General features: G+C 41.6%; 1 protein-coding gene across 4 annotated transcripts in view; it reads right to left on the bottom strand.

The window, feature by feature from the left end:
- Nucleotides 1-12,782: 12,782 nt before the first annotated feature.
- Nucleotides 12,783-27,828, bottom strand: part of IGSF3 (immunoglobulin superfamily member 3) — a 138,423-nt gene continuing 123,377 nt past the window's right edge. For all 4 annotated transcript variants that reach the window (XM_069090254.1, XM_069090251.1, XM_069090250.1 and 1 more), the window contains 3 exons: nucleotides 26,415-26,822; nucleotides 20,108-20,539; nucleotides 12,783-16,219 (listed from right to left, as the gene is read on the bottom strand). In XM_069090254.1, the coding sequence (XP_068946355.1) occupies nucleotides 15,969-16,219; nucleotides 20,108-20,539; nucleotides 26,415-26,822 (1,091 nt within the window). In that variant the 3' untranslated portion in view covers nucleotides 12,783-15,968. The remainder of the gene's footprint in view (nucleotides 16,220-20,107; nucleotides 20,540-26,414; nucleotides 26,823-27,828) is intronic.

Here is a 27,828-nt window from a genome sequence, read left to right as displayed (position 1 = left end):
TCCAGGTCTGTATGTGCTTTCTCATGACACCAGACACCTCAATAACGGCCCTGCATCTGATGTTTATAAACATTTCTAGTTCCTTCTGCCCCATCATTCAGCAACCTCTCCTAGGAGGTTCAATCTCAAATCAAATCAAGAAGCACTTCTTAAACATCAAGCACTGTGCTAAGAACTGGAAATACAGATACAATGTAAGGGGTGAGAGAAGAAGGTACCTGCTCAAGGGCATGATGAAGAAAGAAGAGAAGGAGTTAATATGGCTGGTCTGGGGGCACTTCTTTCAAACGCAGGTTCTGGGAGGAAATGACTAATCCCCCAGGGCACCAGTTGCACAAAAGGTCTTGAAGGGCAGAGTAGTAAAGGGCATCGAGTGCTGGAGTCAGGAAGATCTGGTCACTAGCTAGGTGCTTTTGGGAGAATTCTTGAACCTCTCTGGACTCCAGTTCCCTTATTTGTAAAATAAGGAGGCAGGGCTCACCCTCTAATGCTCTTCCTACTCCAAATCTATCATCCCATAGCATTCCCCTCCCTTTTTCAAGGAGTTACATAGCTGGATCACAGTCTTTCTCTCCACTCCAATAACTTCTCTTATACTTGGGGACTTCAATATACAGGGTGACGCCCCCTCAAACAACCTTGGTCTCTCAGTTCACCAACCTTCTCAAGCAAGTCCCATGATTTGTGAAGACTCTTACGTCTTACCCACAAATAGCCACACACTTGACAATCTGGTAGGCACTTTGCAATTCCTGCCTGACAACCACCCATCCTTCCACGTTTCTTTTGTTTTCATCTGTCTAAATCTATTCTTCTAGTTATTGGGACCGCTAGTTTTTCCTCCCTCTGGCTATCCCTCTTGGTGTGGCTTCACTTTCCTCCTTTCTCAATCTTAATCCTATAATTAACCAATAATTCACTGTCCTCAACCCTCGAATCTTTAAACCTTAACCCAGAGTTACCTAATTGTCTTCTTTTTCTCCTACTCTTACACAACAGAAAATACTGGAAGGGCTTATACAAACTTGTTGACCAGGTACCAGACGTGGTTGTTTTCTCATCCCAGTTGGGCCCTCTTCGTTAGACTGCAATCCTCCTAATTTACTCTTTATCCCCCGGGGCCAGGGGTGTCCCTATGACATCACCAGTTATACTGACCTATGTCTTGCCTTTAGACTCCGATGATTCTGAAGGAGAGAGTGAGGTTGATGATTTTGTCCAGCATTGCCTCACTTAAATCCAATTCACTTGCAAGTGCAGACATCACCCTCCTGACGTCATGGGTCTTCTTTGAGAATGAAGGATAAACAACATCCCACAGGGGCTGTTCCAAACCTTCTCTCTTCAAGTTTCTTCCTCCTCCTCCTCCTCCTTCTCCTCCTCCCCCCCCCCTCCCCCCCTCTCTCCCTCCCTCCCTCCTCCCCCTCCCCCTCCTCCTCCCTCTCCCCCTCTCCCCCTCCCCCTTAATAAGATAATTACTATCTTATATCACTTTTCCCTTTTCATAGCCAGGAAAAAAAAAACAAATTTCACTTCTTTCCCATTTGTTCAACTTCTCATCCTATTCTAATCTAGTTTCAAAGGTCATTACTTAACTGAAACACCTGTATTAGAATCTCTTAATTGCTCAATCAGTCAACCTTTGATCTTTGACAGGTGACTCCCCTTTCCTTCCCAATAGTCTGTCCTGAATTTCTTTTTTTTTTCCTTTTTTTTTTTTTGCTTTTTGGAGGGCAATTTGGGGTTGTGACTTGCCCAAGGTCACACAGCTAATTTTTGTGTTAAGTGTCTGAGGCCAGATTTGAACTCAGGTCCTCCTGACTCCAGGGCTGGTGCTCTATTCACTGCACCCCCTCTCCTGAATTTCTATAACACATTCTCTACCTGTTCCCCTACCTGCCTAACAGTTGCCTTCCTAGTCTCCTCTGGGGGATCATCTTTCGTGTCCCAACCCACTAATCATGCTCAGGGTTCACAATGTCCATCATCCCTAAGTCTTCACTCACCCTCATTTCCCATAGATAATCAGTTGTCAAGTTTTGTGAATTCCACTTCCACATCTCACTCCTCTGTGTTTTCTCCACTCACAGGGCCACCCTCCCTTAGACTGGCCCTTCACCATCCATGGACTGAATATTGTAATAACCTCCTAACTGATCTGCCTGCTTCTGGTCTTTCTCTTTTCCAATTTATCGTCCACATAGCTGCCAAAGTGGATTCTCCTGAATCACAGGTCTGACTACCTCACTGCCCTATTCCAGAAGTTCCCATGGCTCTTTTTGGGCCTTCAGGATGAAACAGAAGCTTCTCTGTCACATTAAAACCCAGCCCTTATTTCTAGACCAATATCACAACCACACCCCCTTCACACCCTTTACTTTCTAGCCAAACTGGCCTACATTCCATTCCATGCTTTTTTTTCCTCTATGCCTGTTTACAGGCTGGCTGGCTGCTCCATTCCTTCAAGCCTGGAAATTCTCTCCCTTTCCTCCTCAGTCTAAGATACCCAGCCTCAGTTTAGGCTACAATCAAGGGTTATCTTCTACACAGGGTCTTTTCTGACCCCCCCCCCCAATTATCTTATTTGCTTTTTATTTATTTGGTATTTTCTTATATATGTGTATGTACATGTTTGCCTACACTGAGTGCAAGTTCATTCAGGCAGAGGAGGTATTTAAGCACTTGTTGAATGAGTGGATGAATGACAAAGGAAATGTGTAGACACTGTTCTACATATTTTTTTTAAATAGCTGAAATAGTATTATAAATACTCAAATCAACTATAAAGGACCTATGAAGGAAGATGCTATCCCCATCCAGAGGAAGAACTGTTAAACAGAAGTGTGTATAGTATGGTTTTACAGACACACACACAGACTTTTGTCTAATGGTAGCCTTCTCTAGGGTAAGACAGGGAAGGAGGGAGAAAAATAATTAAAAGCACACAGTAAAGAACAAAAGAAAACTTAGATGGAGGCACAGAAAAGCAGGGCAGCTTTGAAAATTTGTGTAGTTTTTAATTATATATTTAAAAAAATAAACCATGAAATGGAAATTCATGGTTTTATATTGAATCCTCTTCTTATATTATACTGTGTACTCGGAAATGCTTTGCTTTTGTTTTTGAATCTAAGTTCAAAAAGAATAAAAATCTTTTTAAAAATATGACTTCATAACCTGGAGAGACTTCTACAAACTGATGCTGAGTGAGGAGAGCAGAACCAGGAGAACTTTGTACACAATTAAAGACACATCATATGTGTGATGACTGACTTTGATAGACTGGGCCCCTCTCAGTAACACAAGGCTAGAAGACAACCACAAAAGCCTCATGATGGAATAGGATATCCACATCCAGAGAAAGAACTAGAGTCTGAATGTAGACTGAAGCAAACTGCTTGCGCTCTCTCTTTTGTCTTTTATTTTTTGTCCCTTCTTTCTCATTGTTCACTCCATTGGTTACAACCCTTCTTTACAACCTAATACTTAATGTGAAGGTATTTGTAGAACCTATATTTGATTGCATATTGCCATGGGGGGGGGAGAGAAGGGAGGAGAGGAAGGGGGAGAAAATTTGGAACCCAAGGGATTGTGGAACTGAATGTTGTGAACTAAAAGTAAATAAATTTTTAAAATAAAAAAATCAAATATATATATATATATATATATATATATATATATGAGGGAGGGAGATATGTCACTTTTAGTGGGGGTGGGGAAGGGGCATCAGGAAAGTGGTGATCCTTCTTCCAATCATAGAGGAAGTGGTACCTGGGATGAATTCTGAAGGAAAAATTTGAGATGCCAGGGACACATGTAAATGATGCCAAACAGTCAAAACCAGGGCGAGGGAGGCATCAGGACAAGAGATATTGATTGGGAGTCAATTGCATCAAGAGGCCAATTGAAATAAATGGAATGGGTAAGACCAGTGAGGGAGAGCAGAGAGATTAAAAAAGGAGGGAGGGAGAGAGAGGCAGAGAGAGAGAGACATGGTCGAAGACAGAGCCTTGAGAAGTACTTATATTTAGAGGGCAGCAGGGGCAAGATGGGACAGCAGAAATACAGTGGTAAGAGAGTTGGATTAAAGTCTCTCAGAGGCAGAGGGAGAAAAGGTGATCAGTGAAAGGATGGTCAACAGAAAAGTCAAGGGTGACTCCTGTGGGAAAAGGCTATTCAGTGTGTCAGTTAAGAAATCACTGGTGACTTGGGAAAGAGGAATTTCAGTAGAGCAGTAAGAACAGAATGCATATGGCAGGGGAATGGGGAGGGCACTGTGAGGAAACAGAGATAATGACTATGGTATCTTGACTATATGACTATGCCTCCCTCAGCCCTAGTTCTGACTGTTTGGCATCATTTACATGTATCCCTGGCATCTCAAAATTTTCCTTCAGAATTCATCTCAGGTACCACTTCCTCTATTATTGGAAGAAGGATCACCACTTTCCTGATGCCCCTTCACCACTAAAAGTGACATATCTCCCTCCCTCATATGTATATATATATATATATATACATATATATATAAAATATTATTTTTTTATTTTTAAAATTTATTTATTTACTTTTACTTTACAACATTCAGTTCCACAATGATATCTCTGTATGGTAACAGAGATAATGACAATGTGACTAAGGTCACAGTCAAAGGAAGGTTTTAGGTGTCTTAAAAAAAAACCTAAGTTCTTATATTGTGAACAGAAGAAAAGGAACCAGCAGAGGGAGAAGGACTGAAAATTATGAGAAGGAACAGCTGGGAGATGATGGGTCCTTGGTTAGGAGAACCTATCCTTTGAGACTAGAAGGAAGAGTGAATTAAGGCAGAGAGATATGAAGTCAGGAGAATGAGAGATGAAGAATCTGGCCTCGATGTACCCAGACTTTATGAAAAACAAGCAAACAAAACAAAGATACATATAGATTTTACAAAGACACATATGGGGATTCAAGGACAGGTAACAAAGGACGATCCAAGCCTGTGTCATCATTCAGCAAACCCAGAGCATGAAAGCTCAGAATGAGGGAAGGCTGGCTATGGCCTAGTTCCCTAAGCTAATCAAAAGGACTTCTTAGATGACATTGAAATAAGAAAGATCACAGAAGGGATGAGGCCAAGGGGGTCCTGAAAAGTGTTTAACTGGCTGGTCAGAAAAAAAAAAAGTGATCAGGGCTTATATTTAAATTTTATCTCCAGTATTGATATTTTATCTTTCACTTTCTTAAGTCTAGACCAGGGGTGGAGAACCTGCAGCCTCAAGATCACATGGCTAGGGCCCTTTGACCAAAACCAAACTTCACAGAACAAATCCTCTTAATAAAAAGACTTGTTCCTTAAACTTGGACTCAGTTAAAAGGCCAAATGTGAGCACCTAAAAGGCCACATGTGATCTCAAGGCTACAGATTCCCCACATCTGATGTAGACAATCAACAAAACAATAAACCAAGCCCTGATTTGCAATATTTGCCCATTTCTTTTTTCCTTTTTCAGTTTTAATTTTTTCAATATATTTATTTTTAGTTGTCAATATTCATTTCCACAAGATTTTGAGTTACAAAATTTCTCCCCATCTTTCCCCTATCTCCCACCCCAAGATAGCAAGCCTACTGAATGCCCCTTCCACCAATTTGTTCTCATATGCTCCCCCCCCCCAACTTTCTAGTAGGGCAAGATGGATTTCTATACCCCAGTGCCTATGTATCTTATTTCCCAGTTGCATGTAAAAAACAATTTAACATTTGTTGTTAAAACTGATTTCCAGATTCTTTCCATTCTTCTTCCTCACCCACCCCTACTGGGAGGACATGCCATTCAATATAGGTTGTACATGTGTAGTTACACAAAACATTTCCACAGTAGTTATATTGTGCAAGACTAACTATATTTCCCACCATCCTATTCCACCCCCCATTTATTCTATTTTCTGCTTTAACCCTGTCCCTTTCCAAAAGGGTTTACTTCTAACTACCTGCTCCCTCAATCTGCCCTCCCTACTATCATCCCCCCCTTATCCCCTTTCCCCCTACTTTTCTGTAGGGTAAGATACTCAATTGAGTGTGTATGTCATTCCCTCCTTAAGCCAAATCCAATGAAAGTAAGGTTGACCCATTCCCTTTCTCAGCTTCCTGCTCTTCCCCTCCATTGTAATAATTTTCTCTTGCCTCTCTTTTATGAGATAATTTACCCTATTCTATCTCTCTCTTTCTCCTTTTCCCAATATATTCCTCTCTCGCCTCTTAATTTTATTTTTAGATATCATCCCTTCCTATTTAACTGATCCTGTGCCCTCTATGTATACATGTACACATATATACACACTTACATATATATTTATACACACATACACCCTCCTATACATACATATATATGTATGTGTATTTCCTTCAGCTATGCTCATACTGAGAAAAGTCTCATGAGTTACAATGATCATTTTTCCATAGGAATGTAAATAGTTCAACTTTAATAAGTTCCTTATGCTTCTTGTAGTTGAAAGTAAAATTTTCTGTTCAACTCTGGTTTTTTTTTTTCATCAAGAATTCTTGAAAGTTCTCTTTTTCATTGAATGACTGTATTTTCTCCGGAAGTATTATACTCAGTTTTGCTGGGTAGGCAATTTTTGATTTTAATCCTAGCTCCTTTGACCTCTGGAATATCATATTCCAAGTCCTTTGATCCCTTAATTTAGAAGCTGCTAGATCTTGTATTATCCAGATTGTGTTTCCACAATACTCAAATTGTTTCTTCCTGACTGCTTGTAGTATTTTCTTCTTGTCCTAGGAACTCTGGAATTTGGCTATAATATTCCTAGGAATTTTCTTTTTTGAGATCTTCTTGAAGAGGTGATCAGTGAATTCTTTCAATTTCTATTTTGCCCTTTGGTTCTAGAATATCAGGGCAATTTTCCTAGAAAATTTCTTGAAGGATGATTTCTAGACTCTTTTTCTGATCATGGCTTTCAGGTAGTCCAATAATTTCTAAATTATCTCTCCTGGATCTATTTTCCTGGTCAGTGGTTTTTCCAATGAGATATTTCACATTACCTTCTATTTTTTCATTTGTTTGGATCTGTTTTATAGAATCTTGATTTCTTATAAAGTCATTAGCTTCCATTTGCTCCAATCTAATTTTGAAGGAATTATTCTCTTCAGTGAGTTTTTGAAATTTTTTTCCTTCTGGCCAATTCAGCTTTTTAAGACATTCTTCTCCTCATTGGCTTTTTGAGCCTCTTTTGCTATTTGAGTTAGTCTATTTTTTAAGGTGCTATTTTCTTCAGTCAGGCTGTTGGCTTGCTTTTCATGATTTGCTTGAATCATTCTCATTTCTCTCCCCAATTTTTCCTCCACTTCTCTTACTTGATTTTCAAAATCCTTCTTGAGTTCCTCCATGGCCTGCTATCAATTCATATTTTTCTTGGAAGCTTTTGATGCAGGAGTTTGACTTTCTTGTCTTTTTCTGGTTCCATGTTTTGATCATTTTTGTCCTCCCAGAAAGATTGTATGGTCTGATTTCACTTCCTCTGTTTGCTCATCTTTCCAATTTACTTGACTTTTGAGCTCTTTGCCATGGTAGAAATCTGTTTTCAGAGTGGAGAGAGCCGTGTCCCAAATTGCTGGAGTTTTTGCAGTTGTTGTCAGAGCTATGAGGAGGGAGTTCTCTCTACAGACACCCCATGCTCTAGCACACTAGCATTCCTCACCCCAGGACCACCACCCAAGACTGTGACCCAGATCCGAGCAAGTCAAAGCAAGAGTAATTACCCTCTGAATGGTCACTTGGTCCCCCTACTCTGCAGGCTAGGAGCTCTGCAGGCAGCCATAAGGCAGCAGCAGCAGCCACTGTGCCACCACTACCTTTCACCCCCAGGGCAGGGGCTGGACTGAGCTCTTTTCTCACCCAGTTTCAATAGAGTTCCCTACTGACCTTTTACGTTCTCTTTGGAGTTTATGGGTTGAGAAGTCTGGAAACTGCCATAGCTGCAGTTGACTCACTCTCCTGAAGTCTGCTCTGGCCAGTCTGGACCCCTGGGCTGGGCTGGCTCAGCTCCCAGCCCTGTGTGATAGACCCTTCCTGTCGGCCTTCCAGGCTGCGTTCAGCAGGAGATTTGTTTCTCTCTGTCACTTTGTGGGTTCTGTAGCTCTAAAATTTGTTTAGTCATTTTCTTAAAGGTATTTGAGGTGGTTGGAGCAGGAGCTCAAGCAAGTTCCTGCTTTTCCTCTGCCATCTTGCCTCCACTCCCTGCCCATTTCCAACATGCAACTAAATGCTCACAATGAAAAACTGAACAGTCACCAGGCACAAACCAGCTCAAGCACCCTACACCAGACAGTGTAACTGCCAGGGCTATAAAATGCACAATGAAAATGAAAAGCTGTGAAGGTAGAACCACTCAGTTTGTTTTCTCCCCCATGATCTTTTTTTTTTTTTTTGAGGCCATCAGGGTTGACCTGCCCAGGCTCACATACTATTAAATGTCTTAGGTCAGATTTTGAACTCAGGTCCCGCTGACTCCAGAGCCAATGCTTTCTATCCACTGTGCTACCTAGTCACCCCCACTATGATCTTTCAACTACCATGGCTTGGTTCTTTTACATGCCAGCTAGCCTGCCCATCTCATCACCTGCCTGGTCCTGCCGAACTGATTCTCCTCACCTGGATCATCACCATCTACAAGGTACCTGAGACCTAGACCTTCAAGTCAGGGTCATCCAACCCTAGGCCTTATAAAAGCTAATCCATTCATCTTAGGAGTCCCCATCCCAGGGCTCATTTTTGTCCACTGTATCTACAGGCTAGTCTTAGACATCAGCCTCCCATCCAGCCATCCACCCAGGCCATTTGCCGTCACTGTACCCTCACACCTGTTCTCTTATTCCCTAGAACAAAACACCCTCCCTGGTCATGACTCCCCTATAACATGTTGCTTCCTCTATTTAAAAATGTAAGTTCCTTGAGGACAAGGGCTGTCTCTTTTCTAATATTTGTATTCCCAGCACTTAGCACAGTGTCTGGTATGCAATAGGTGCTTAATAAATGCTTTTTCATCCATCTATCCATTCATTCAAAAATAGTAAGCAGGGAGTTGAAATTCAAGACAGAAAAGATGTGAGCATCTTGCTACTCCTCGATGAATTCTAGCACTAGGCCTGGATGAACTGCATCCCAGGTTACTGAGTGGGGAGCCTCCTTTGGTGATCATTTTAAACACTGTGTGAAGGAGAAATATTTCATGGCCAGAGAGGGGAAAATGTGCCAATTAAGGGGAAAAGAAAAAAGAGGAGAGGGTAGATTCTAGAAGTCATAGACCATTGACTTTGACCAGAACCATGATCCACAAAGTCCTCAAAGGACTGAATCTAATAAAGTAAGATTCAATAAGGATAAATACCAAACACTATACTTGGGTTTAAAGATCTAACTTCATAGGAACAATATAAGGAAGGCATGGCTAATAGTAACTGGTATGAGAAAAATCTGAGGGGGTTTTATGGAGTAAAAACTCAGTATGAGTGAGCACTGTAAGATGTCACCAAAACAAAAACCCCTCAAGCCAACCCCAACCCTAATGCAGTCTTAAGCTGTGTTAACAGAGGCACAGTGTCCAGAACAAGGGGACAGTCCTGCTGTCTTAGTCAGGCCACATCTGAACTCTGGGTTCAGCTCTGGGCATAACAGTTTAGGAAGAACATGGATCAGATTCAACTAAAAAGTTAGTTGAAACAATCATTTTAGTAAATAGTAGGTTATAAAATAAGCCCACACAAATCATCAGCATTTTTATATATCACCAATAAAACCCTGCAAGAAGAGATACTAAGACATACCCCATTTAAAATAAAGTGTGAACAGTATAAAATACTGCCAAAATAGACCCAGAACTATATATAGATAATTATAAAACACTTTTTTATACAGATTTTATACAAATAAAGTCAGGTTTAAATAACTGGAGAAATATTAATTGTTCATGAGTAGGCAAAGCCAATATAATAAAAATGATAATTTAAACTAACTAATCTATTTATTCAATGCCATCCTGATTAAATTACTAAAACTTATTTTACTGATTGAGAAAAAAATGACAGAATTTGTTTGGAAGAACTAAAAGTCAAGAATTTCAAAGAAAAAAAAATGTAAGGGAAGTTTAGCAGTACCAGATCTTAAACCGGGGGTGGGGAACCTGTGGCTTTGAGGCTACATGTGGTTTCAAGGTCAAAGGTTCCCTACCCCTGTTAAACTATTATAAAGTAGTAATTATCAAAACTATCTGGCTGGTATTGGCTAAGAAATGGAAAGGTAGGTCAGAGAAAAAGAGGAGACATACAACCCACAGTAATAAAAGATTATAATAACCTTGTGTTTGGCAGATGTAAAGATTTAAGTTTTGGTGATAAGAATTCATTGTTTGGTTAAAAAATTATTGAAAAAGCTGGAAAGCAATCTGGCAGAAATTGGGCATAGAAATGTTATTACCTATCAGATTTATGGATAGGAGAAGAATTCATGAATAAACAAGAGATAGGGAGCATTGTGAGGTGTAAAATGGATAATTTCAAATATATTAAAGTTTTTGTAAAAATGTAACCTATATATCCAAGATTAGGAGGAAAGGAAAAAATTGGGGGAAAATTATATAGACAACCTCTTAAAGTCTCATTTCTCAACTAAAGAATTTTGTCAGATTCATGAGTCATTCCCCAACTGAAAAATGATCAAAGGACAAAAGACAGTTTTTTGATGAAGAAATCAAAACTATATAGTCATATGAAAAAATGCTCTAAATTATTTTTGAGTAGAGAAATGCAAACTAAAACTTTGAGATATCATCTTAGAACTATCAGATTGACTAAAATGATAAGATGCCCTTCATTTGGGAAATGGCTAAAGAAGTTGCAATATATGATTGTGATCAAATAGTACTGTGCTATAAGAAATGATGAGCTAGTTGATTTTGGAAAAACTTTTCCTTGCATGAAATAATTAAGAGTCAAACAAGTGGTACCAAAAGGTTTCTGTACGCAGTAATAGAAATATTGTCCTAAGAGAAACTTTGAGTGACTATTTCATGTTGAACAGGGGTGGGTAAACCTATGGCTTTGAGGCCACATGAGGCCCTCAAGTGTAGCCCTTTGACTGAATCCAAACTTCACAGAACAAATCCCCTTAAGAAAAAGATTTGTTCTGTGAAGTTTGGATTCAAAGGGTTGCACTTGAGGACCTAGAGGGACACATGTGACCTCGAGATCATAGGTTTTCCCACCCTGGATTGGCTATCAGAAATACTCAAACTACACAGATCCAACTACAAAGATGCTATCCACCTCCAGAGAAAGAAATAATAAATAGAAGTATGTATAGTATGGTGTGTGTGTGAGTATTTGTGTTTAGGGTGGGGATAGGGAGGGAGAAAAAAAGTGCATAGCAATGAACAAAAAGAAAATTCAACAGGAAGCATAGAAAAACATGGTAGCTTTGAAAACAATGTGTAGTGTTTATCACATAGTTTTAAAAAAAAGTAAACAGTCTGAAATGGAAATTCATAGTTATATACTGGGTCCTCTCTCTATGTTGTGCTGTGTACATGGAAATGTTCTTTTTTTTTTAAATTATTATTGTCTTTGAACTGCTGTTGAGTTTGATATTTGTCCTTTCCACTTTAAAGGCAAGACAAATGCCTCATACCCCAAAAAGTAACCCAAAGAGATGATGCCAGGAAAAGGACTAAAATGCCAGGAACCCAGAGAATGCACATTCTCTGCTCTTGCGTTTCTGGCCTTTTTTCCTGATTTATTCAGGGTCCAGAGGAAAACTCCTCAATTCCCCACATACTCGCTCTTTAAAATCTAGAAGATGACCATTTAAAACTTGAATCTGGTCTTCTTCCTACTCTCCATGAACTAGGGCAGGACAACCGAAGTCTCAATCTCGACAGTAGCTTTCTTTCCCAAATCCTTATACATACCTCATTACAACCTACCTGTAAAAGCGGTGATCACATATTTTACCACCATAGAAGTTTTTTGTTTTTGTTTTTATTTTTATTTATTTTAAAGCAATTGGGGTTAAGTAACTTGCTCAAGGTTACATGGCCAGTTATTTCTGGATGTGGTGCTAAGTATCTGAGCCTGGATTCCATCCCAGGTCATCCCGACCCTGGGGCCGGTGCTCTTACTCGCTGTGCTACCTGGCCGCCCCTTTTTGTTTTTATTTTTAACCTGTTTTGAGTAGACAAGGAAACTCATAGACAGACCAGGCTTACTCAAGATCACAAGCTGAGTGGACAGCCAGGATTGGAATCCAAGTCTTCTGATTCCCTTTTCCAATGCTCTACCAGTACTAAGAATTTCAGGTTCAGGAAGCCCAGAGCTTGCTCCTGAAGACAGAGGAATCAGAGGCTGCAAGAAGTACGGTTATGCCTTCCACATCTTGGGGGCTAGGGGCATGGCACCCCTGCAATCTGGGGAATCCACATAAAATTTTTTTTCCAGAGAAGAACTCTGAATTACTATGGTATTAAAAGATGAAATATGTTGAAATTATAAAATATCACACATACACACTATGCATTTCTGAGTGGGGTCTAAACCTTTTCTGTGTCCTCTGCAGGCTTTCACATGTGATCTGTGGCTTCTGCAAAACTCCCCCAAAATTCCCATTTAATTTCTTATGCTGACCTGTGATATGCTGAAACTCGATGGGGAAAATCATGATGCAGAAGGGATAACTGGAGTAATTTTGAAGTCGAAACAAACGCACTTCAAACAAAGTAAATAGAAACAGTCATATTTTCAACATAATTTACTACAGGTCTCTGAAGTGTTTATAAAACATTTTTAGTGCAACATCATACAAATAGTTTTCTTAAAAAAAAATCCAACAGCTTTCCACATCATGCATGGGCAATGTCCTTCCTCCCCTCCTTTTTGCTCCAACTCAAGTTAATGCAGAAGAACCGTTGTTTGGAAAGAATAATAAAACTTTTTATAGAAACACCCTGGTGAAGGAGGTCTTCATCTCATCTGTGGCCCTTCAAAGGGCCTAGCACTGTTTGGCCGTTTCATAAATGGGCCATAATTAATATTGCATTTATACCAAAGGCTACTTTAACAATAGATCAAAGCTGTTTTTCCTCCTTGGAACCAGGGAGGGACAAAACCCCAGAAAACAATGTGAAATGAAGTACTGGGGCCACTGGAGGGCGCCATTTGACCATTTGTCTGAAGCTCCATAGAAAGCAAAGCATTCCTATGGAAATGGCCATAGGCAGAGTCCTGTGGCTGCTTCCACGGAAAGCCGGCAAAGGCCAGGTTCACCCTTTGATGGCATCCCTGGGTGGATGAAAAATGCACAGAAGGAAAAAACAGCATCATCATAAAATACTGGTTTCGGTTTCTTTTTCAATAGCAGATTTCTTATGATGAATGTGACATGCTTTGTTCCACGTAGTGTCCTCTCCCTTCATCTAAGCGCCCATCAGCTTGAGGTGGCTTCCTTCCGAGTTAAAACAAACATCTGAGAAAGAAACAGCTCACCCACCCCACCCTATGGCACCTTTCCCTTTCAGACAGAAAAAGGGAGTCTTTCCCCACCCACCTCCAGTCTATTCTGGCTCCTTCTTGTAGGGAGTCACCTGCCCTGAAATGAAACAGAGGTGGCAAGAAATACAAAATCCAAAAGACGGTTTTGTTTCCCAACACAATGACAGCTGAGATAATGCCATATGTTCTAAGTGCTGATGGAGTAGATAATAAAAATAAGCCAAAGGAAGAGAGGGTTAGGCAGCCAGGATGATTAAGGTGGCAGTGCCTAGGTGTTCTCTGAAGGTAGAGTACTGGTATGGCTGGCGCTAACCAGCCCTGGTCATGCCAGGCTGTCGGAAAAAAAACGACTACTAGGCTGATCACCTCACTGCAGGTGGTTTAGCAGAAAACAGGTGAAAAGCATCTAATGAACACACTGCTCCCTACACACAAATGCTGAGACCCCTGGGGCCACCCTGAGGGCTGCAGTCAAGGCTGGTGTGGCCTGAAAGTTCCTCAGCTATCTATCCTCTGGATCCTGCTTGTACTTTAGGCTAGAGTTCTAGGAAACTTGTGAGGGTTCAGTTTCAACATATAGCGGGATCTGGGGGGGCCAAGAAAGAGAGTAGAGTGTCAAGGTCAGGAGGTAGTAGAGATGGGGATCCTCCAGACTGGGAGCTACTCTGGGATTCAGGATTTGAACCGGCTGGGGGAAGTCACCACTATCTGGTACTGTTAATCAAGTTAAACAGGTGAAGAAAAAGTCTGGGAAAAATCTTCATGAAAAGGGGGAGGGACAGAGGAGGGAAAGTAATTGAGCTCCCCTTATCTTCACCGTACTGATGACCCAGAGTAGCAAAGCATTCTGTCTTACATCATTAAATGGTAGTAGCATCATCCCAGGTCACATCTAGGAGGCTCTAAAGAATTAACTTTTCTCAACAGGAAGACTCAAGGATTGGGTGAGGGGACAAAAGTCCAAAGTACTGCTAAATGACAAGTCTAAAACTATAAAAAAAAAAAAAATCTCAGTGGGTAAGGAAGAAAAGCACCCACAGACAACGGCACTGGATCCTTTCTTGCTAAGACTAGAAAAAGCCAAGGTACTCAAGTTACTAAAAACTTATACTAGCACATATTGGGTAATTCTCCTCCTCCCCCAATCCCAGACAACATTTTTCTGAAGATAAGACATGGGAAGAAAGGTTAATGACAGCAAAAAAGCAACGCCTATTTCTTAGAGGTTCAAATCTCTTGTTTTGGAATGGATGGTGCCAGGCCTAGGAAATCCTTCTCCTCTCCTCTCAATCTCCCACTCTCAACAAATCTGATTGGTGGGAGTCCCTAGTGCCTGCCATCTACTGATTTGCTACCACATGCACTGCCTCATTAGAGCATGGCTCCAGGCCCACCATAGGCCCTGTTTCCTTAAAGGTCTGGCAAAGCGTCATAAACTGAAGTCTCACGCACTCCATGTTCACGGCCAACATCTAGTGACCAGACCTCATTGGCTCAATTCAATGGGAATTGAGCAATTTTCCTTTCCTCTCTAATCCACTGACTGATAAAAATGAAAGCAGCCCTCCTTCTATGCTAGTTTGGAGAAGGAGTGTTGTTGAACTTTGACCTCCTTGTCCAAGTCTTCTTTTAAGGGGCAAGCTCCTGGTGAAGCCTTTTTGGTCTATCTGATAGGCAAGTTGGCAAGTCAACATCTGTTCCTAATGGGCTTCCGCAGGACTCCTGTTCTCTTGTATGCACATGGTCCTTTGAAGTAAAATTTGAGGCTTTCATCTCGACTACAAAGTGATTCAAACCACTCTGGGCTGGGCTGAAGGGAAAAGAAAAATACAAATTGGGCCTGTGCTACACACCATTTTCAAATATTTTTATGCAAGTAAAACAGCTTGGAATATTTCAATTCAGGGGTAGCTTTTAAAAAAATGTGCAAAAGAAAAAAATCTCAAAAAAGGCCCCTCATCAGTCCATAGTTCTTGGTTCTTTTTGCAACCAGTTGGGGTGAGGGGGCTTCCAATCGTTGAAAAAGGCTGAACCAAAGTGATTTTAAAATCTGGATCAAACCCCCCACAAACAAACCCCTATAACGACCATCAAAGAATACTATAAGTTAATCAGTCCAAGTGGCTCCAGGAAATACTCACTATGTTCCAAGAAGAAATCTCTAACAGTAGGGTTATAACATCAGAACCAGAGTAACTAGCCAGGCAACGGAAATAAAGAGCAGAGGGCTTCTGCTGGGTGCCAGCAACGAGTTATCTCTGTCACTGGCTGGGGGAATTTTAGAAAACTTTCCAAGTCTGAAAACCCTCTGGGCTGGGGACTCCAGAGTCTAGCGATTGCTGTCCTACGGTACGAAATGCACAGACAGAGGACGGGAAGCAACAAAGATCCCTCTGCTCCTTGATGTGCCCCATCCACCCCAGTCTTCCCGTTAGTCTATGGTTCCTGGGTGAATGCTGAGAACAGGAGGCTCCAAGCAAGTTGGGGAATAGTTAAGATGGGGCTCTTTGATCCACAGCAAGGGCACTCCGTTCTTGCCTTCAGAGTTCTTGCTAGAGTTCCTACCCTTGAAACGGACCAGTAAGATGGTGATGATCAAGATGCCGACGATGGGGAAGGGGTAGAAGAACACAAAGTAGAACAGAGCGTCGTTGGAGCATATGATGGACTGCAGGGTGGCCCCTGAAAGGCAGTGGTGAGAGAAGAATCAGTGAAAGGCATGGAAATCTGATCAGTTACCAAAGATGATACTCAAACAAATGGATGCCATTTGGCAGAACTCCCGCACCTCCTTCTGTGTATTTTTTTTTCTGCATCCACTAATGGCCAGGAAGGTTGAGAATGACTTACCTGTTACTCAGTGACAAGCCTTTTCCAAACCCAGTGGCAGTTACCCACAGAGCAAGCCCCCCCCCCCCCACTTCCATCACTAACCATGATTACTGCTTGGAATGCTAAAGCAAGGACATGGAAGTTATTGATTATGCCCTAATAATATTTATTATGCTAAAGCAATTGATTCCAACTCCATCTACACTTCCTGCAGAGTCATATTTTTCACATTCCTTTGCACTTAGCTCTAACAGTGGGATAGAAGAGTCATCCTCTGGGAGTTGGAAGCTCATTCATCCTCCGAGCTCCTGAGAACAGGCTTGCAGGAGATAATGTTTGCATCATAACCACTGCCAGTTACATTACCATCATCATTTTGCATTTGCTAAAGTGTTCACAGGATGTCTGTTGCCTCACATGACCTGAAGAGAGCAGACTTAGGGGAAGTGAAAGGCACATAGATGAGCTCAGAAGGTCTGCGTCCATAAGCTTCAGTGGGGCAGGCCTATGCCATTCATCCCCTGCTGTGGAAGACCCTTCCCAGAGACAGTCATTTTCTTTATCCCATAAGTTTCTCCTAGCTCCTTTCCTTAAGGTAACTTATGCAAGACTGTCCCAGGAGATACTTCAAGAGCACTGCCAATCTTTTTCCGCCTGGGAGTTTGTAGACTATACTAGTGTCAGGACAGTATTGTGCATATTGATATGCATATTTCATCTCAGTGGACATAGCTGGGTTTAGGGACGTTGTGGATCCTGGCTGGCTGGACTGAATGGGGTTGCCATTTAGGATTAGCCTTCATTTCTAATCTTCCCCAGCATGCCCTCTCTATGTTCCCAGCAAACTGGACTGTGGGAACCACTCATTTTCCATAGGATTTTTGTATCACTGGGTAAAAACCTCTACCCTTTCAAATTACTCATGAAACTCATTTCCAGCACACTGTAATTTGAACTCAAAAAACTGATTGGTGTGGAAGTCAAGAGCTCAGAGTTCTAAATGCAGGCTCTGCCAATAACTAGTTTTGAGAACTGGGCAACCTATAACTTCTGAGTTCTAGTTTTTCATAAAGAAGATAAGGGGGGAAATTGAGCTGAGTGATCTCGGAAGTTCTTTCTAATTGTTCCATTCATTTATGAAACCTTCAACCTGAAGACCCACTCTCCTGATGGTGAGATTCATTTTCTTGACTTCTCCACACTCTCTCCTCCCTCCTTTTTCTCTGCCCTTCTCCCCCTTTGCTTTCCAACTTCTTTCTATAATCTGACCCTTCCATCCCTTCCCAGCCTTCTTACACTTTACTCCCCCACCACCACCCTCTTCACCTACCCCAGGTTTCTGATCCTCACACACAACATTCCCAATTCTGGACATTTTCACTGGCTGGCTCCATGCCTGGAATCCTGTCCCTCCTCATCTCTCTTGGCTTCAAATCTCAGCTAAAACCCCACCTTCTACAAAAAGCCTTTCACTGTCCTCCGCAGTAGTGCTAATGTCTACCCTCAGTCATTATTTCCAATTTATCTTAAATGTAAATTGTATGTAGATAACCATTTTCATGGTACTCCTGCCCCCCAATCAGACAGTGAGTTTCCTGAAGGGAAGGACTGTTATTTTTGTCTTTCTTTGTATCTTCAATGCTTAAAACAGTGCTTGGCACACAGTAGGCACTTAGTAAATGATTGCTGACGACTTCTCTCATTAGAATGTAAACTCCCTGAGGGTAAGTAATGTTTTGCTTGCTAGTTCTTCCATGAGGCATTGAATAGCACATTTCCTGGAAAACAGTTAAGTGCCCTATCTATGAAAATGAACAAAGACCAATATGAAAAACTGACATTTCCCCAAACACTTCCCTTTTAATTTGGGTTGTTTGGCAGGTAGACTATTCACCAGGTAACTATTCGATTACCCAGGGCTCTGTGCTTTCTCTCTGAATGTCTATTTTCTACTTCATTGCTCATTATAACCTTCAACAGGGAGGATCAGGAAAGCAAAAGGAGATGGGATTTGAGTCAATCAGCTCCGAGATTACTTGTGAGCAGAGCCTTGTTGGGCAAGGAGGCAGTAGATGCTGGTTGAAGCAAGATGCCTGAACTGCAGGCAAATCCCAAATTTGTTGTACAAATCCCATTACCAAGTATACTGTAATTCCAACATTACTTCTGTGTCCCAACAGATGGCCCATTAAAAACCAGCATTCCTTCTGTTGGCCTTGCTGCAACACATAACTGGATACAAGTACCCTCCCAGGCCTCTCTTCTTGTAGCAATCGCTTACCAAGACAAAAGGTATTTAACTGATGGGGTGAAGGTACAGGAAATTGTGAAAAGTTCTTTTACAGTAATTATTCTTCGATTCTGTTGACCCCCTCTTCCTAAATCCCAACCACCTAAGCAAAACCCACCTAATCTCTAAAAATGCATCCCTCCACTCGGCTCACTGTCCCAGAAACAAAAACCTCTCCCTCCTGGCTCCCTAACTTCAGAGCACTTGCTAGCCCAAGACAAAGCTGTGTCCCCTTTGTTCCATCTCTAGACCTTGGAGCTTGAGATTGTGATTTATAACAGTATTCTAAGCTCCACTGCAATACAACAATTTGAGAATAGAAAGCCATTTGGGAAGATTCCATTTAGCCCAAGGGGCTGACTCTACAAATTGGCCAACAGGATCCCAAACACTATTAATGAGCATCCCCTGAGAATGAATGAGCCCCATTCCTTCCTCAGACCTTCGAGTAGCACTTTTACTTTTTAATGCACTATTATTCTGGGATAGGCAGAAATGTTCAAACTTCGGGGTCTCAGGACCCCTTTACATTAATTATCAATTAATTAAATATTTTATTTATAACAATTATATTTAATATTTGTAATGATTTATATAATTATTAATTAAAATTATTGAAGATCACCCTTCTCCCCCTAAGTGCTTTTTTTTTTATGTGGGCTATATCTATTGACACTTACTATATAGAAATTTCAGGGCAGCTAGGTGACATAGCAGATTGTGTAATGGAAGGAAGGAAGGAAGACTCATCATCCTGAGTTCAAATCTGGCCTCAGACACTTACTAGCTGTGTGACCCTGGGCAAGTCACTTAACCCTGTTCACCTCAGTTTCCTCATCTGTAAAATGAGTTGGAGAAGGAAATGGCAAATCAATCCAGTATCTTTGCCAGGAAAACCTTCAAATGGGTCACAGAGTTAGACATGACTAAAAATGATTAAACAACAACATATTATAAATTTTTTAATCTTTTTTTTTATAAAGCAATTGGGGTTAAGTAACTTGCCCGAGGTTACACGGCCAGTCTTTTTTTGTGTGGGTGTTAAGTATCTGAGGCCAGAACTGATCCTGGGTCCTCCCGACTCCGGGGCCGGCGCTTTACTCACTGCACCACCTAGACGCCCTGAAATTTTAAAATCTTAATATTATTATGGAAAGTTCTGACCTTGAGGACTCCCTGAAAGAGCCTTTGGGACCCCTGGGTGCCTGGACCACACTTTGTTCTAGTGTATATTACAGGCGTTTACCTCTTTCTTCCACATTGTAAACTCTCTGAGGACAGGGATAAAACATCATCATTCAGCTGTGTGTCCTCCTCCAGCATCTAGCGCCTAACAGACTCCTAGGACCAATTTGTTGACTTGTGAACAATGAGTGAATGTTTCCATTTCCTACCAAATAGAGCTTGGAAGCTCACACGTGTTTTCTCTGGCAGCACTAAGAGCTCACCTGTGTCAAGAACTTGGATGCCAATTGGGCCAGACTCCTCCTCAGTCAGTCGGTACCACTCTTTCTGAGGGTTGGACAGCCATTCTTCCACTCGACAGGAGTAGTTGCCCGTATCGCTGGGGTCTGCTTGCAAGACTGTCAGCCGATAGAGCACAGGGGAGAGCCTCTGGAATCGGAGCCTGCCCTCCCAGTGATTCCCCTCAGGGCCAAAGATGGCATCAGGGCCCACACTTAGCATGGCCTTCCGCTCTATCTCCTCATCCTCCAGGGCGCTGCCTTTCTTTCCTCCTGCTTTAGTTCTGAGAGCATACCAGGCAACTGCAAAGCGGGAATCCTGACTCGAACGAGATAAGATATTGCAGTCCAATTGGAAAGGGGACTTCTCTGGCACTGTGACATTGGGCACAACGGTGTCCACTTGCAGCGTGGCATCTGGGGGGGAGGGGAATTTGGAAAGAAAGAGTACAAAAAGAAGGCTCATTAATGGCTTTGCTTTAGCAGAAGGAGCAATGGGTAAATGAGCGACTCCTCCCCAAGTATCTATGACCTAAAGGTAGGCCTGCTGGGCTTTAGAACAATGCAGCCTGTTCTGGCCCCTTTCTCTTGCAGACATTCTGTCTAGACAATTGTCTGAACCACATCAGCCAACACTCCTACCCCAATCCAAGAGTGGTAGACCTACAACCAATGCTGAGAAGTGCTCTAGTCAGCTGACTTACCGTCCTATACAACTTGTCTCATCCTTAGTCTGACTGTTTAAAAATAAAACTAATTAGGCTCCTTTGGGCACAGGATAGGCAGGCAAGAATAAGCTGCAATCTGTATCATGGAAGTGGATTTCCCAATTGATGAGGTCACAGATTCAATGGAAAAGTGAGTGGTTATAAATAAAACCAATAATTCACTTCCAAGGTCCATTAAAAGCCTTATTTTTTGATACTGTTCTCCATCAAGTACTTGTGCAAAGTGTCCCAGAATTGAAATTCCTAATAATAAATTAACTGAAATGAATAATAATGGGTTTTTAAAAGACACGTTGGATCAGCATCAAATGGTTATTTCCCAAATTATCGTCTTAAGTTTTAAACATATTGTCTATTGTAGATCTCGGATGGACATGAAGCCAGGGTTCTCAGGGTTTGCATGAGCCTATGCCCAAACCCTCCAAATCCCTTAGCACAACTGTAACTTCAGTGTCCCATCCACATATGGATGGTAGGGAGAACGGGGCAATATCACCTGTTAGAAGGAGAAGGGTTCTGTTAAGGAAAGAAAACAATGCAACAGGGAATTATTAAAACCATTCACAAAGAATATGAAACCCTAGATTTGAGAGCCTGAAGTCCCCCAAGCATCACAATCCACATCTGGATTATTATTTTTCTTTGAGTCAATCAGGGTTAAGCCACTTGCCCAGGGTCACACAGCTAGTAAATGTCAGGCTGGATTTGAATTCATGTCCTTCTGACTCTAGGGCCCATACTTTATCCACTGTGTTATCTAACTGCTCATCTCAGGATTATTTTACAGAGATGTGTTAGGTCCTAAAAGAACATACAGCAAGTCTCCTGGGGGACCTAAAATGCCACCTCAAAATTCTTAGTTGATGGACTTCCTGACATGCCAAAAGTCACTCTCCTCTCTCAAAACTTTCTGTGGCTCCCTATTGCCTGTAGGAAAAAATATAAACTCTTAAGCTTGGCTTTAAAGGCTCTTGACAATCCGGCTCCAGCTACAAAGGACGGAGGAGGAAACATATCTCCATTCTCTTGGTAAAGAGATGGGGTGCTACAACTGGACTGATGCAAACATTCTCAGACACAAAGCGTCAGCTGGTTTGTCTAACTTGTACTTTGTCATGCAGAAACCGGAGGGGAGGAGGAAGAGAAGGCAACAATGGAAAAAGGACAGCCAAGTTAAAATGTTCCATAGCTGACCCATAGCTGCTCCCTGAAATCAACCGCTACCATCTCTGCCTGCGTGCATTTGCCAAGGCTACACCCCATTCTGAGAATGCACTCCTCTTCCTCCTCTCCACTCTTTGGAATCCTTTTCTTTCTTCACCTCCTCCACAGGATTTTCCCCTGATCAGCCTCTCTCTCCCTGCAAATGGGGGTTCTCTCCTTACACTTCTCTAGATCAATTTGCTTGGGTCTATTCTTTGCTCCATTAGACTCTTATTATGCTTATTTATGACTATGCTTCATTCCCCACAGCCTGAGCAGGGGCCCTAGCGTCTAGATCCACACCGGTGCTAATTAAGGTCTGCTGAAGGTAGGTGAAATTCAATGTGGGAAGGGGAAAGAAGGCCCTCCCCAACCCCACCTCCCCCCACCAAACAGCTCATATGACATTTCAGCTCTCCTCAGCCCACTGTTTTCTGCTGACTTCCTGTCCCCTTCTATTTCTCTGCTGCTCGAGTGAATCCCTCAACCCTACAGAGAAGAAAATGCTGCAGAAACATGGTGCCCTCTCCCCCACCACAGCCCACAGCGCACAAGACAGACTTCTTTTAGCACCATCACCTTACATGAGTGTGTAGTCATTATATGTTCCCATTTGGTTGTAGTCAAGTGTCTGGTGTGGTTTTTTAGTTCTTCCTCCTAATGACTGCAGGAAATCAATCCATGATAGTTATAATGTAGGCTCTCTGAAAGTAGGAACTATGATATGGGCATGGATATATCTACATCTATTGACATATATGCACACACATGTGTATATGTTTAAACATACTGTGGTTTCTATATACTCATGGTTCTCATATACACAACATAAATAATATATACTGAGAAAATAAATACACACTACATATGTGTGTATAAATATACACATGTATACATACATGGTTTATATATGTATATATACATACACATATCATGTGTGTGTGCATGTGTGTATGCACACTTAGTAAGGAGGAGAAGAATGCCAAGAGCTGGGATTTCATCAGTGTGAGGAACTCCCAGTGTGGAATCTCCCTCCACCAACATAAATCAGTCCCTACTTTGTAAATTGCAGCCTTAGAACCTTACCTGTGGCCCTGAGAGATGAAGGGATTTGCTTGGGACCAGGCTGCCCAGTATGTTTCAGAGGCAGAAAGTGAATCAAGGTCTTCTTGCCTTTAAGGTAAGTTCTCTCTCCATCCTACCATGGGGCCTCACAACACTACTATTACTGATAATGATAAATAAAGATATAAATAAAGCTATGTGTTCAAGCCCAGATTTCTTATACATTCAGGCTATATGATCTAACTTCTTTCTTAATGCCTTAGACAACTTTCTAAGAATAAATCAGACACGTTGATTATCAGATCAGAGGAGACTCTAAGGGAGGAAGTTTCTACAGTGAGAGCTCCCCGTAGCACAGAAATCTTAGGTCTGAACCAAAATATTCAAAGCAATGAAAATATTCACATAAAAAAAGTCCTGATCTTCAGAATGACTTTTATCTTGTACCTAGGAAACAAATGTACAAGCGGCCCAGCCAAATCCACCTAGTTAAGGTTAACTGCTGGTCGTGAGACTCAATCCCAGGGGAATGAATGCATCCGGGCCACAGAGCCAGGAATTCACTTTACAGGACTCAGAAAGCAGTGATAGAAAGTACGTTCGCTAAAGAGTCTAGAAATGCTTGATCTAGTTCTAGCTTCACATAACCACTTCTATGTGACTTTGGGGAACTTACTTAACCTCCCTGGACCCTATAAAATATGGGTGTTAAATGACTTTATACCCCACAAGGTGCCTTCTACTTTTAAATCTACAACCTTATGACCTTTAGCCTTCTAGGTCATGACCGGCAGGTGGCTTCTAAGAGAGAAAAGATAAAGGAAAACAGAAACAGCTGGCATGCTGTGGCCTTTATTCCTACTAAGGCAAATGACAGTGACCCAAGGCAATCTGTTATTCCCTTCTATTTTAGGCACTAAAATTATATTTTAAAAGCTATTTCTAAACGCTTTAATGTTTGCAAAGAGCTCCACATACATTATCTCACTTTTGCCTCACAACCTTTTAAGGATGATATGATGATGATGATTCCCATTTTGTAGCTGATTAAAGGTCAACCTGGGTGGAGAACCTTTGGCCAAGGGCACATGTGGCCCTCCAGGTCCTCAAGTGAAGCCCTTTGAATCCAAACTTCACAGAACAAATCCCCTTAGTAAAACGATTTGCTCTGTAAAACTTGAACTCAGTCAAAAGGCCGCACCTGAGGACCTAGGAGCCATGTGTAACCTCAAGGCTGCAGGTTCCCCACCCCTTGGTTAAGTGATTGGCCAACAGTCACACAACTGTCAACTATTAAAAATGAGATTTGGCTCTAGGAGTTCTAGACTCTACTCCAAATTCAGCACCCTGACCACTAGGCCATGCTGCCACCCACTGGTTAGTTTGTCATTGTCCTTCATTCTCAAAGAGGACCAAAATGAAATCAATATGTTGGGGTCAAGATACAGTGTATTCCAAGTATAGCTGATCAGACCAACATGAACTCAGAAGGTTCTACCATAGGTTAGGTACAAATTGCCTGTACAAACATTTGTTGTGCAGAAGGCTCTAAATTTGCCCATCCGCCTTCCACTACGCCAGGGAAGAAGGAAATACATCCCTGGCACTAAGAGACACATAGCTGGGTGTAACATAACTTTGTTCACTGGGATATGTAAAAAAAAAAAAAAAAGATGTTTATTAAGCATTCAGCATTATTTTCTTGTATATCATAACACTCCACATAAGGCACTTTTGTGACTGTAAATGCTATCTGTATTTTCTCATGATGGCTTCTGGGAGCAAAGCCGACAGAATGCTGGGCTTGAAGTCAGGAAGAATTCAAATCTAGCCTCAGACGTTTACTAGCTGTGACCCCGATGAGTCACTTAGCTGCTGTCTGCCTCAGTTTCCTAATCTTTAAAATGGGGATGTTAATTAGCAGTACCTACTTTCCAGGGTTGTTATGAGGAGGAAATGAAAAAATATTTGTAACGCATTTTCCAAATCCTATAATGCTCTACAAGTGACCAGGGGTGGGATCACGTGTGGCCTTAAGGCCACAGGTTCCCCATCCCTCAATTTGACCTTCACAATAGTCTTATAGGACACACAGTGCAATTTTCTCTTCTTCACATGTTACTGATGAGGAAACAGAAATTTAGAAAGGTCTAGTAATTTGTTCAAGGTCCTATGCTAGAATAATTGTCAGAGCAAGGAATGCAACCCTGATCTTCTGACTCCAAGGAGGCCAACCAAGGCTCTCTCCATCATAGTGGGGACAGAAGAATAAAAAAGTATTCTCTGCTTGAAACTAAAAATAGTACCATGGAGGCAAAACCCAGCCAAGTTTAAAAATCATATATGCTAACATGGTGGGACAGTCTGCTATCAACTCATTCATGCTAAGCATTCTCAGCCAGACTGAGAAATGGTAACAGGATCCTATTTTGACAGTTGATGTTGCCATGGAAACATGGATCACGAATTCCCTGATTTTTAAGGTTATTCCTTTAAATTGGTAACAAGCCATATGTGTAGGCCATTCTATGCTTCTAAATACCGTCCAAAAGGAAAAAAAAAAATGGGACAGCTATTACCATGAGGAAAATTAAGAGGAAGGCAGGGAAGAAGTTTGGAGCTGTTTACGTCTTTTTATTTATCTGTATGCTAATCATTTCTCCAGTTTCTCCCAGGGGCAGCTAGATGGCACAGTGGATAGAACACTGGCCTTGAAGTTAGGAGGACCTGAGTTCAAAGCTGACCTCAGATACTTACTAGTTGTGTGACCCTAGGCAAGTTATTTAACCCTGATTGCCTCAAAAAAAAAAATCAGCAAGCCACAAAGAAGCTTAAGGAAAACAAAATTTGGCTGTTTTAAGGTTTATATCCTCTGAAAACTTATTATTTTAAGAAATGATATTTAATTGCTCTGCTGATAACTGAAAGAATTTATCCCATCCAAGGGGGAAAAAAATCATTCTTAAAATGACCCTGGGAGGTCAATACTGTTATTATTCCTATTTTATAGATAGGGAAACTGAGGCTGAGAGAGGTTAAGTGACAAACCTAGGGTTCACACAACTAATAAGTATCTCAGATGAGATTTGAAACCAGATGTGAGATTTTTTTTTCCCCACATAAAGGGAACCTTTTTTTTGAGGTGAATTTTGTAATAGAAAAGCTTATGTAAAAAACTGCAAACTATCTAAGCCCTACTAGTATTTATTAATAGGCAACTGTGTTTTCTGTATATAAAATAGCATCTAATAGGGAAAACGTTCAAGAGAAAGGTTGGGAAGCCAGTAGTCATTCACCTGGTCTCAATACTGTGACAATCGTCTGTCCAGATGACTCTTCCGCCCGTTTATACCACACGTCGCTGGGGTTCAGCAGCCACTCCTCCACCAGGCAGTTGTACGTCCCACTGTCCTGAACAGCAGTGTTCTGGATGATGAGGCGGTAAACTCCCAGAGAAGGGCTTTCCAAATGCAGCCTCCCTTTCCAATGGTTCTTAGCGACCTGCTCCCCATAGTGGAAGGTGGCCTCTCGACTCAGGCGGGCGACTGTTTCTCTCTCTGGGTGGTTGGGCTTCCATACATGCCATTCTACAGCAAGCCGGGAAGCCCCGCTGGTGCGATTTAGGATCACACACTCCAGTTCTACCTTCTGGGTTTCCAGAACCGTGATGTTACCTTGGGTCTGGCTTAGCTTCAAGCGGATATCTGCCAACAACAGAGTAAGAAAAAATCAGACCAGAAGACGACAGAAGAGCACATGACTTTAAAGAACAGAGAAAGCAAACATATCTAAAGCTGCAGGCCCCAAATCAAAGAGACAGTGGGAGGGGGAGCTGTGATGGAAATTAGCACATCAACCCTTAAATGAAGAGAAAAATAGTCCTCAAATGGGCTCTTTGGAGCATTCTGAGACTTGGAAAAAATGAGCAAATATTTAATAATTACCTGTGTGTGTAAGGCACTGAAGATACAAAGGTAAGATCCAAAGAGCTCCTGCTCTAAAGAGAGTTTGGGGACATCTTTGGTGGGAATTGGGGGCAGGGTGGGAAGGAGGTAGAGAAGATGAGTAAATACAAAACATATTTGATGTTCAATAATTTTTCAGTTGTGTCCAACTCTCTGTGACCCTACATGAGGTTTTCTTAGCAAAGATACTGGAGTGGTTTGCCATTTCTTTCTCCAACTCATTTGACAAATGAGGAAACTGATCCAATAGGGTTAAGTGACTTGCCCAGGGTCACAGAGCTAATAAGTTTCTGAGGCTGTTTTTGAGGGGAGGGGAAAATCAGGAAAGGCTTCCGGAAGAAAGTGGCACCTGCACTACATTCTGAAGGAAGCTTGGATTTCTAAGAGAAAGGTGAGAAAGGAACGCACACTCCAGACATGAAGATCCCACCCATGCAAAGGCAGGGGAAGTGGGAGATGAAATGTTGCATACAAGAAATAGCTTGAAAGCCAATTTGATATGTAGGGGTGGAATATGAAATAAGACTGGAAAGGGAGGTTATATTGAGGAGATTTTACGGGCTACATCAAGGGTTTTGTATTTTATCCTAGAAGTAATAGGAAACTATTAAAAATTGCAAAGAGATAAAGGGAGGTTGTGATTAATGCTCCTTTAATTAAAACATTCCCTGTATGACTTATTTGATAACAGTGGGAGAACAAAGATGAGGAGTGTATGCTTTCTGATCAGAATGATCACAAGTTA

The sequence above is a fragment of the Petaurus breviceps genome, unplaced genomic scaffold, assembly GCF_028583685.1.
Source record: "Petaurus breviceps papuanus isolate PSGF00001 unplaced genomic scaffold, PetGlider_PUasm1.0 186, whole genome shotgun sequence".
In the NCBI taxonomy this organism is placed as follows: domain Eukaryota; kingdom Metazoa; phylum Chordata; class Mammalia; order Diprotodontia; family Petauridae; genus Petaurus; species Petaurus breviceps.
The sequence above is the reverse complement of the archived record's forward strand: the minus strand, read 5'-3'. Positions and strand labels throughout refer to the sequence as shown.